This window comes from Equus przewalskii, chromosome 3 (genome assembly GCF_037783145.1).
Source record: "Equus przewalskii isolate Varuska chromosome 3, EquPr2, whole genome shotgun sequence".
Lineage (NCBI taxonomy): Eukaryota > Metazoa > Chordata > Mammalia > Perissodactyla > Equidae > Equus > Equus przewalskii.
Window position 1 is genome coordinate 79,857,782 of NC_091833.1, and position 12,368 is coordinate 79,870,149.

The 12,368-nt window shown below is 41.1% G+C and overlaps 1 protein-coding gene across 25 annotated transcripts in view; it reads right to left on the reverse strand.

The window, feature by feature from the left end:
* DCUN1D4 (defective in cullin neddylation 1 domain containing 4) overlaps positions 1 to 12,368 on the reverse strand; it is a 78,863-nt gene that overhangs the window by 10,369 nt on the left and 56,126 nt on the right. For all 25 annotated transcript variants that reach the window (XR_011538754.1, XR_011538756.1, XM_008516314.2 and 22 more), the window contains one exon: positions 5,040 to 5,148. Coding sequence is in view for 23 of the 25 variants with exons in the window: in XM_008516314.2 (XP_008514536.1) it covers positions 5,040 to 5,148 (109 nt within the window). In the remaining 2 variants the exon portion in view is untranslated. The remainder of the gene's footprint in view (positions 1 to 5,039; positions 5,149 to 12,368) is intronic.

A 12,368-nucleotide genomic window follows, 5' to 3' on the forward strand; every position in this document is an offset into this window, starting at 1 on the left:
ACTCAGAGGGAAGACGATGCCTCAGCGTTCACCTGTGTGACCTCCTACGTCTTCCTGAAACACCTCCTCAGAGGTGGCAAGTAAAAGCAGTGGCACCTACTGCTGGAAGAGTGAGCCAATCAAGGCACAGGCGGGGAGGACTGGCTCGTAACAGACTCACCCTCACATGACCGCCTCTCAGCACGAGGTCTCACCCACCCCCCCCACCCCGCCAGACCCGTGTCTGCTGCCTCCACACAACCACTTCTATTGCACAGACCTAGTACAACTCGTCAAGCCACGCTGTGGCAGCATACCACATAAAATAGAGGAAGATTGGCACAGATGCTAGGTCAGGGCCAATCTTCTTCACAAAAAAACAAAAACCAAATTAATCAATAGACTAGACCCAGAAATGACAGAGATGATGGAACCAGAAGACAAAATTGTTAAAAAACCTGTTATACACATGTTCTAGATGTTCATGAAGGTAAAAGAAAATAGTATCATGATGAGGAGAGAAACAGATATTAAAAAGACTCAAATGAAACTTCTAGAGATGAAAAATACAGTATTTGAAATGAAAAATACACTAAGATTAACAGCAGATTTGACACTGCAGAAGAAAATATTAGTATTAGAAGACATAGTAATAAATATTATCCAAAGGGAAACAGAAAGGAGGAAAAAATACAAAAAATTGAACATGGCATCATCAGTGGCCTGTGGGACAACATCAAGCACCTAACATAAGTACGTCTGTAGTGTCAGAAGGAGGGCAGAGGGAGAGTAGAAAAAAATATTAGAAGAAATAAGAGCTGAAAATTTTCCCTACTTAATACAAACTATAAGTCCACAGATCTAAAAAACTCAACAAACCCCCACCATAATAAAGATAAGGAAAATTCTGTCAAGGTATATCATAATCGACTTGCTGAAAAGCAGTGAAAAGAGAATAAAAGCAGTTACAAAACAAAACAAGACACTATCCAGAGGAATAATGAACACCAGACTTATCGTCAGAAACCACACACGACAGAAGACAACAGCTACCATTTAAGTACTGAAAGAATAAATGGTCATTCTAGAATCTTTTATCCAGAGAAGTATCTTCTAAATTGAAGGCAAAATAAAAGCTTAGAGAATTCATCACCAATACAGTTCTCTGTACTACGAGAAAAATTAAAGGAAATTTTTTAGCCAGAAGGCAAAGGATACAGACAGAAATCCGGATCTGCACAAAAGGAATAAAGAGAAAGAAATGGTATATATTTGGGTAAATATAAAAGATATTTTTGCCTATTTAAAGCAAAAATGATAATATATGCTACAGTCTGAATGTTTGTGTCCCCCTAAAATTCAGATGTAGAAATCCTACCCCGCAAGGTGACGGCATTAGGAGGTGGGGCCTTTAGAAGGTGATCAGGCCATGAGGGCAGAGCCCTCATGATTATGGATTAGCGCCCTTATAAAGAGCTCTCCTCCCTCTGCCATGTGAGGCCACACCGAAAAGACAGCCACCTGGGAAGGGAGCCCTCACCACACACCTAATCTGCCGGCACCTGGATCTTGGACTTCCCAGCCTCCAGAACCGTGAGAAATAAATTTCTATTAATTATGAGCTACATAGACTCTGGTATTTTGTTACAGCAGCCTGAATAGACTAAGACAATATATTGTGAAATTTATAGCAAATATGTAAGTAAAATATACGACAACAAGCAAAAAGTATGGGAGGGCAAAATGAAAGTACACTGTTGTAAAGGTTCTTGCATTGTACGTGAAGCAGTATAAGATTATTTGCAGACAGACTGTGATATTTAAAGATGTATACTGGAAAGCCTAGAGAACCACAAGAAAATTAAACTGCTAATAAGGCAACAGAGGAAAGGAATGATTAAAATGGAATCATTTAAAAAAACTCAATCCAAAAGAAGTCATAAAAAGAAGAAAAGAGGAACAAAAACAGATGGGACAAACGGGAAAAAATAGCAAAATAGGAGATTAAACTTAACAATACCAATAGTTACATTAAAAGTAAACGGTTTAAGCAGCCCAATTAAGATAGATACTGTCAGACCCAACTATATGCTCTCTATAAGAAACCCACTTCAAATATAAAGACACAAGTAGTTTTAAAATAAAAGGATGGAAAAAGACATATGCAGACTCAATCAAAAGAAAGTAGGAATGGCTATATTTGTATCAGACAAAGTAGACTTCAAAACAAGGAACACTACCAGAGATAAAGACGTTTCATAACGCTAAAGGGTCAATTCTTCAAGAGGACATAACAATGGTAAGTGTATCTAAATCCAAATATCCATGCTTCAAAAATACATGAAACAAAAAAAATGACAGAAGTGACAGGAGAAACAATTATAGTTGGAGAGTTCCACATTCCTCTCTCAGTAACTGGGAGAACAGTGGGCAGAAATCAATAAGGACAGAGGAGAACAACCAACCTGACGTGACTGACATTTATAACACACTCCACTGAACAGCAGCAGAACACTCACTCTTCGCAGGTACGCATAAAATGTCCATCACAGCAGGCCATAGCCTGGACCATGAATCAAGACTCTACACATTTAAGGGGACTGCAATTATACACGGTACGTTCTCTGACCACAATGGAATTATACTAGGTATCAATAATAGAAGATTACTTGGAAAATCCTAAATACTTGGAAAATAACACAAACAACACATTTCTAAATGACAAATCGGTCAAAAAAGAAATCACAAGGGAAACTGGAAGATATTTTGAACTGAATCCAAATGAACACAACATCTCAAAACTTGTGGGATACAGCTAAACAAAACAAAGGATTCAGTCACAAATTTACCTTAGAGCATATCTCAGCTGAACTGAATCTATGCGGCAGTGATTAACTGTGGGTGGTTATTCATCCTTACATAAAAGGGCTTAATTCACTGGTACTTGTTGATACTCTCCTTAAAAGCAAAGAACTCTGCTGGCTGCTACTAGGGATATGAAGAAAGAAAACACGTAGTCCCTTAATCTGCTACAAAAAATTAAGGCCTGTGCCAAACTCCAAAGGCAAGCTAGAGGGGACGTGAGGGCTATGTAAGAGTGTCCTCTGGGACAGGAGGAACCGGGAGACTGTGTGAAAAGTGGGAGCATGTGGCTTGGGCCCAGAAGCCTGACGCTGGAGAGAGCTGTGGGAGTACAAACAGGGCTCCAGGGAGAGGTCCAGCATGACAAAAGGCAGGCGGCAGGCTCAGTCAACAGCTAATCTGACTTCACCACAGTACAGGCATCGGGTGGGAGAGGAAGCTTGGGACTCGACGTGAGGGTCTGGAGTGACCTGCAGACTGGACGCGGCGCCAGAACCTGGGTTTGAGTCCTGGATCTCCTGTTGATTAACAATGTGACCATGGTCCAATTTCTCCACTTCTCAGAGGCTCACTTTCCTGCTCTGTGAAGCAGACTGAAACGGTCCCTGTCTGTCACTCACAGTTGTGGTGGGAACAGTCGTACCGTCCACATGGCAGAGCACTATGTTAATATGAAGGAAGTGGGACTGGAGGCTTCGTGAGCTTGAAGGTGGCCGAGTGATCCTGGGGCTGAAGGCAGGTGAACGATGCCCCACCAATGGGAACGCTGGATGAGAAGCGAATGGATGTGGAAAGAAGGCTACCATAGCAGGGGACTCAGGAGGCAAAAAGGGCCTTGAGAAGGCAGGGCTGTGGTGAAAGCACCAAGAAAGAAAGGACCAAAGGAGCCCTTGCAAGATGGTGGCTGACCAAGAAGGGGATGGAAAGCCATGGGCCAGGAAAATGGAACCTGGCTCCAACGCAGCAGTTACAGGGGAAATTTGACCTCCAAACAGGGAAGTTAGAAAATAGGGCTCTTTTTGGTGAAAAGGTATAATGCTTCTAAACTAACTTTCACCCATACAATAAGAAATAGCTGACTGTGAGAGGAAAAAATCTCATGTAATAAAGTATTTATCCTAGAGACTACAGATCTATTCTAAAAGCATCTGGCAAATAACTTCTATATACAATTACACAAATGCCATTTAGTAAAACACTGTACCTGAATTTCACCTTATCATCTCTAACATCTATAAATTCTCATGCAAGTTGTGATTTTATCTGAAGGTTGTGACAAGGCAAAAAGTCACGAATGAGGACAGCACAGAGAACTACTAAATGTTGTTGGAGATGCAGCAGAATTCACCACCGAATAAACCTTTGCTGAACTAGCAGAGCCAAAGCAGGTAAAAAGTGAAAAACATCAGCATGGTGGTAGACAAAAAAAATCATTTGCCACTGAGTTCTCTGCTTAAAAAAAAAAAAATCACTAAAAAATGCAATCAATCAAGAAAGCCTAGTCACCTGAGTCCACCAAACACACAAACATGAGAAGCCCATTCCTGAATAAAGTGCAGCTGCGGGGCTGTGGACTGTGTGGGAAGGAAGCAATGCCAACGGGTGCCTTCCAATTCACTACCTATGGTGACCAGGCTGAAAAGACTGTATTTCACTCCAATAGAACCACTGTCACATATTTGGACCCTGCTCACTACGTGACAAACAAGATGATCACCTTTCAAAATGATGATTAGAACCTGTTTGAATAATGTTCACTGAAATTAGCTTAGGTTTGAAAATGATTTCCAAATGCGGTATAGCACCCAAAGTGAAACCGGATTAGATCTGATTAGCTTATTCCAATAAACTCAACGGGTGAAGGTCTGTTGTTTTGTGAGAAGGAAAAGCTTTCCCAGGCTATCTAAGAGACATTGAGAACCCTGCCTACGACATGCCTATTTACAGATTACTTCTGAGCCAATCCCAAGAGCTATTAAAGGTCTGCCACTACACCTTTTTGCTTAACATAACTACATTTTTGCCCAGGATCAGAGTTAGCTGAGAAAGCGTACATGTATACAAAGAAATTCTAACTAGCATCCTGGGAGTAACTTATTCAACTTCTTTGGCTGTACCATGTAAAAACCAACCTCAAATGGCAGTAAAGAAGGGGAGGGGGGGCAGGGACACATCTGGATAGGCTCCAGAGAACTCACCCGTGCAAAGTCAAACGCATATCTGTAAATAAGTTTAAAGTTTGTAGAATCATTTAATAATGATCTTAAGTAATCCAAAGTATTTCTGAGTTTTTCTGTTGTATCACATCTAGAAAAACAGAATAAAGGTAAATTATAACCTGAGTTTTTTCCTTAATTGGACACACAACACCAAAAGACAGAATAAAACCCTGAGGCCACAATGACCTATTTTTTCCTACACTTTTTATTTTAAAAAATTGCCAATGTACACAAAAGTTGAAAGAATAGTAAATAAGCATCCAAATACCCACCCCTCCATTCATAAGGAACCTTCCCACATTGTGCTCTTTCACATAGGTGTGCTTTTTCCGTGTACCATTTCAAAGTAAGTTGCAAATACAGTGACCCTTCACCCCAAAACACTTAATACCATTATCATTCTTAATACTGTATCAACGTTAACTTTCTTAGCTAATATACAACTTACATGCAAATATCTCAATTGTTTCCCCAATTTTCCTTATAGCTGCTGTTTTTTTTCAATCCAGGATCCAACCAAGACTCATGCATTGCTCTTAGTTGAGATGTCTCCTTAGTCTCAAGAAGGGTGTCCCATCTTTTTTCTGTCTCTCTTGACAATGTCAATTTTGAATCTCAATTTGTCAGATAATTTCCCTATAATTCTATTTAGGCTAAATATTTTTGACAGGAACGCTACACGTGATGTGCTTTCTCAGTGGCCCCGACGAGGAGGCTCATAACATCAGTCCGTCCCATTATTGGTGATATTAAGTTGATTCACTTGATTAAGGCAGTGTCCACCAGATTCTCCAGCTAAAGGTACTTTTCCCCCTTTGAAACAGTACATAATCTTGAGACTGCGACTATCCTGTTCCTCAATAACCTTCAGCCAGTGGTTTTAGCATCCATTGATGATACCTGCCTGAACCGACTTTACATTTGAAGATGCACAACGGTGGTTTTTCTAACTCTGTCATGCCTTTTAAATTTATTGGCTGAATTCTTCTATAAAAAAGAGCTGTACTAACTATCTTTATTATTTTCTGGACTGAAGGAGTTTTGCTTTTTATTCCATGTTATAATGCTACTGTATTTATTCTTTTTGATGTAAAAATTGTCCTCATTTGGGCAGTGGATCCTTCAGGCTGACTCCAGTGTCCTTGTGACATGTCCCCATCGGTCTTTGAGCATGTCCTTGCTTCTGGCACAAGATACTCCAGCTCACCTTGTACTCACCCCACCCTAGACTTGAAATCAGCTATTTCTCCAGGGAGTCCTGCTGATGATAACCTACTTTTTTTTTTTTGAGGAAGATTAGCCCTGAGCTAACATCCACTGCCAATCCTCCTCTTTTTCACTGAGGAAGATTGGCCCTGAGCTAACACCTATGTCCATCTTCCTCTACTTTATATGTGGGATGCCTGCCTCAGCATGGCTTGATAAGCAGGGTATAAGTCCATGCTCAGGATCTGAACCAGTGAACCCCAGGCCACTGCAGCAGAGCACACGAACTTAAACGCTACACCACCAGGCCGGTCTCTGATGATAACCTATTTTTAGAGGTAAGTGACACACTGTTTATTTTTCCTAAGAAAGTAGACTAACTGGGTTTTTTTTTCCTTTGCTGAAGAAGATTTGCCCTGAGCTAACATCTGTTGCCAATCTTCCTCTTTTTGTATGTGAGCCACCACCATAGCATGGCCACTGACAGATGAGTGGTATAGGTCTGCACCTGGGAACCGAACCTGGGCCACCAAAGCAGAGCATGCCAAATTTAACCACTAGGCCACCTTGGCTGGCCCACTAATTGGTTATTTTTACAAACTGATTTTTCATTCTTAATATCTAGTCCTTAAAAATGAGAACCAAAAGTTACCATTTTTGCCAGCAATATTAAAGCTTCTCAATGTTGGATGTGTTTCCTTATATTTCTCTGGAGAGCTTTTACCTACTACTAAGTATAAGTAATATATATTACAAGTATTATCAACATAAATATTTTACATACTTTATAAACTAAAATATGATTCAAAATAGAGCACATTGATCTATTTTTAGCAATAAATTTGCAAAAGCTTCTTTTTTGTAGCTAACTACAAAATAGTCCCCATGATCTAGTGAGATGATAAAATATCTAAAAGCCAAAATTAGAGTAAATGATTCATTTCTATGAGTCTATAACAATTTAGAATGTCCTTTATTTCTTCCTGATGTTTGAAAACTAAAACAGATTAAAATTAGGGGCCGGCCCCGTGGTATAGTGGTCAAGTTCAGCACACTCCACTTCGGCAGCCCGGGTTGGAGGACGTGGATCTCAGGGGTGGACCTACATCACTTGTCAGCCGTGCTGTGGCGGTGACCCACATCTAAAGTGGAGGAAGACTGGCACAGATGTTTGCTCAGAGAGAATCTTTTCAAGCAAAGTTAAAAAGGGGAAGATTGGCAACAGATGTTAGCTCAGGGCTAATATTCCTCAGTGAAAAAGAAAAAAAAAGATTAAAATTAGACTATTTTAGAAGTCAGAAAAGCCTTCTTTAAGGGACTGACATGTAAGCTGAGAGCTGAAAGATAAGCAGAAACTACATGTTTTTGGAGGGGAGGGCTTTCCAGATAAAAGGAACAGCATGGGCAAAGGCCCAGTGACAGAAGGGAGCATGGCAAGTCCAAACACTAAAACAAAACCCCTAAGACTAGACTGGGTAGAATAAGAGGGGAAGTGGTACAAGATGAGGCTGAAATGGAGGTGGGGCCAGACCATAAAGGGTTTTTGTGGCCCACAGTGTTTTGCTTTTTCACTGAATCTTAGAAACAATGAAAGCCACCTTTTACCAGGGAAGAGACCACAATCAGGCTTGCATCTTGAAAAGCTCGTTTTGGATCTCCCTGGAGAGGGGTCTGGGGAAGGAAAAAAAGAGATACTGAAGCCTAGTTAGAGATCTAGGGCTTAAATCCAAATGAAGGGTGATGGAGGGTAGGAAAATACACAGGAAGACAGTAAGTGGGAGTCGGGGCACAGGAGTGAGAGCCCCGCTTACTTTGCATTGGGCACTCTGCTGTATGGTTTGATTTTTTTTTTTACCATGTATAAAACTAATAGTAATTTATTAAAAATAATATGGGGGAGGGTCAAAGAGGAGGGAAATCAGCTAACTCAAAACCATATAAGGCCCAGGTCCCTGATCTTCACTGGAAAGGAAGGTCAAGGGCCAAAGTGACAGGAATTGGCCAGATTTTGGCCGGCGGTCCAGTTTAGCCCTGCCCAATGAGAGGAAGAAGAGCAGCTGTTCGTTTCAGCAGACTCAAGAGCAGGGACCACTCATTTAGATAACCACTACAGAGCTAAAAGATAATAAAGTAGCTGCAAGTCTTTGGGTAGAGCTGCAAGGGAAAATGTGAAGTTCTACAGCACGCCTGGGAGTGAGTCCAGCCATCCTGGCAAAAGATGTGCCTGTGTTTGAAAGACGCTCAGAGATCTCATCTGGAGTGTAGGAAACTAACAGTTCTCAATGTTTTAAGCATAAAATGCACAAAGTAACAGTTCACTTCCTGTATCTACTAAGGATGGTTACATGGGTTAGAGCTAATATTGTCAATAAAGAGTTTGATCTGCTTTAAAAGGGGCCCTGGACTAACCCCCATTAGGGAAACAGGCCTCTGAGTCACCCAGTCTGAACCATATGCTGCCATCTAGTGGCCACTCCACAAGAACATCTGCAGAGGGACTTGGTTGTAACAAAGCGCCGGGGAACAAACAGGCTGGAGAAGTTTAGGCGAGCAGCCTGACTTTTCAGAAAGCAGCCACATCTTCCCCTGCTTCCCCCTGCTTTTCCGTGTACCATATATGAGGAAACTCACAGAAGTCGTACAGTGACAGTGCCACACCGCTAAGGAGCATCACTTCCCAAAACAAAATGAGCTCATAGTGTGGGATCATTTCTTATTAGAGTTCTGCTGCTCTAACAGATTTAGATGCAAGAGAAATCAGGGCAATAGTCCTCAAACCAGATCAAGTCAGATGAGAGGCAGTTCTCCCCCATTACCCAGGGGACCCTCCTTTCCTCACTTAATCAAACGTATTTTTCCAGCCCATCATCAGTTCTATGCAGTTAGCTATAACTCTAAACACACGTGTTTTGCTTTCTTTAGCTTAAACTTCCTTATAAGCTTAATTCATCAGACATAAACTTAAATTCACATGCTGGAATGAGGCAATAAACCAAATAGTCAATGAAAACAAGAGCTGGGTTTGGGGTGGCCCCGTGGTCTGGTGGTTAAGTTTGGCGCGCTCCACTTCAGCAGCCTGGGTGTGTGGGTTTGGATCCCACGCATGGACCTACACCACTTGTCAGCCGTGCTGTGGCAGCAACCCCCATATAAAGTAGAGCAAGACTGGCACAGATGTTAGCTCAGGGCTAATCTTCCTCAGCAAACAAAATAAACAACAACAACAAAAACGAGCTGTGCCTTCTCTGACTGAGAATGGTCTAGGGAGCTTGGGGATGGACGTTCCCTACCAGCTGCTGTCACTTCTCCAACATGCTCACAAACACCAGCCTTGGACAGGCCATGCACACAGCTCCTATAGACAGCGTCAAGGAGAGTGAGCTCTGAGCGCCCAGGTGTAAGCCACATTTCACCACTTCACCTTCCTGGTTTTAGAGACACTACCAAAGACACCCAGGAAGTGGCAGAACTGATTCAAAAGTCTGGTTCCAAAACCCATGGGCTCTCCATTTCTAGCACACTCCCATTGGATTGTAACTTTTTTTTTTAACTTTTTCTTTTGCTGAGGAATGTTCACCCTGAGTTAACATCTGTCACCAGTCCACCTCTATTTTGTATGTGGGTCACTGCCATAGCATGGTTACCAACAAGTGGTGTAGGTCCATGCCCGGGAACCAAACCTGGGCCACTGAAGTGGGGCATGCCAAACTTAACCACTACGCCATGGTGCCGGTCCCAAAACTTAACATTTTAATCAAATGTACGAAAATATACAAGTACAGGTTTTGTCACATACATTTTATCTGTAATTTGGGTCCATTTCACTGGGCAGGTTTAATAAAACCAAAAATGAGCAAAAACAAAATAGAAGACAAAACAGATAATTCAGAAGATGGACTACTTTCCATCTTTAGAGCATATAAATAATCAGCCTCTTGAGTATTCTTATTTATTGGGTGCACGTACCTTACAAATACAGTACCTATTTAGTCAATTCAAGGAGCTAAAGAGAACTGACCTTATTACTTTGGGATCTTTTGCCTGAACATTGCTTCCAAGCCCCTGACCCAAACAAGACTTTATCTTATTCGTGGGTTTTGTTTCCCAGGACCTAGAATACATCATTGCCATTCAAATATTTGCTGAACAAATGACGAATCGAGGGAGGCTGAAAGGAGAGGGGGCCAGGTTCTTAAAATTTGAAGTTGGACTATTTTTAAAACTACAAAGAACCTTAAAGGTTATTCTGAGTAATTATCTCCACCTCATGGATGAGGGAACCAATCTCAGAACTTTATATTACAAAAAGAAAGCAGATTCCTCAATGCCTTTCCAGTGGATCCGGATTGTCACTACAGCCTGAATCAAGGACCAAGGACCAAGTGGCAGCATTCTATTGGAACTCACCTGCCACCACCTGTGTCACACAAAGTGGCAAGCAGAGTTCTCAACACAGAGCCTGCAGAGTGTGTCACCCTCCCCCCGCCCAGAATGAGACGTGGACCTCTCCCAGGAAACCACATATTTCACTTCCCAAGAGATATGGCCCTCAAAACACATGGGCAAGGCCTGGCATCATGCGACATTCTTTTGTAAAGACAAATGTAAAGAGTCTAGAAGTATACAAAACTGGACATTATACTCTGTTAAGGCAAATAAAAATACGCCTGAAAAAATATTAACGGTGCCTCTTCCAAAGCCTTGAAATAAAATTTTGATATAGCATTCATCATTAAAAGGACGCTTAAAAAGAGCAGCCATCATGTGCTTTATTTGGAAAGCAACAAAGAAAGGTAGAGAGGAACACAATGCAAGAGTTACGACACTTAAAATCATAAGATGTTCCCCAACATGAGAAACACAATCTTAAAGAGATTTCAGAGACTCAACCCTAAAATTCTAGAGCACGCTGCAAGGAAAGTGCATTTGTAAAAGGGTGACTTGGCTTTTCCCCAAAACATTTGCCATCAGACAATAGTTGTTAGAGGAAGAATGTGACTTAAGAACCAGAAGCCTCGAGTTTTCTTCCCATCTCTGCCAGTTACTTTCACAAACCACACATCCCCTCTGAGCCTCAGTTTCCTCATTTGTAAAACGTGCAGGATAAAGCCAGATCTGTCCTCCTTACAAGGTAGCCGCAAGGCTCAAATGGGAGAACAGTGAACAGGCTGTACACACTACCAAAGCAAAATGCAAATAAAGCATTATTGCCAATAACAAAAACAGACAATGGTACTAAAAGCTGACAAATTCCAAAATTACTTAAACAAAACCAGAAAACCTTGTCAACTCTAATTTTAATCCAGTAAAAATCAAAGTCTATTATTCCTAGTTAAAATGAAAAGAAAAAGAGAAGTCACTCCAAGTACTTCAGATCAAAGTTAAGAATCAGCACTTCGTCTTCCAGTAGCATTTGAAATGTTCGGTCGTCCACCTCAACTGTGTCCTTCAATGCATAACAGAATAACAACGTATGTTTTCTTGCATGAAACTCTTAGCAAACACACACACACATACACACACACACACATACACACACACACGTATGCAAGCACAAAGTGAACACATAAAACCACTATTTGTTTTTTATTCTGGGCCAGGTAATACAAACAGAATTTTTATTATTATCATTATTATTATTATTATTATTATTTTTGGTGAGGAAGACTGCCCTGAGCTAACATCTGTGCCAATCCTCCTCTATTTTATATGTAGATGCCACCACAGCATGGCTTGATGAGTGATGTGTAGGTCTGCACCCAGGATCTGAACCCACAAACCCCAGGCTGCCGAAGTAGAGCACACGAACCCAACCACTATACTGCCAGGCTGGCCCCTCATTATTATTATTACTATTATTTTTTTTTGAACACTAGAGTAATGAAGTTTCAATTTTGTACAAAGCTAAAATCAGAATATATAAAATAGAAGATATCAAATATTTTCACTTACAAGTTATACTTTATTCAATTTTTTCTAACTATATACCAGATGCTAATAAGCCTTTGCTTTTTAAGCTCTAATCCTGTGCTTTCCAATACAGTAGCCACTAGATACACGTGGCTACTGAGCACTTGAAAGGCAGCTAATGCAAATTGAGAT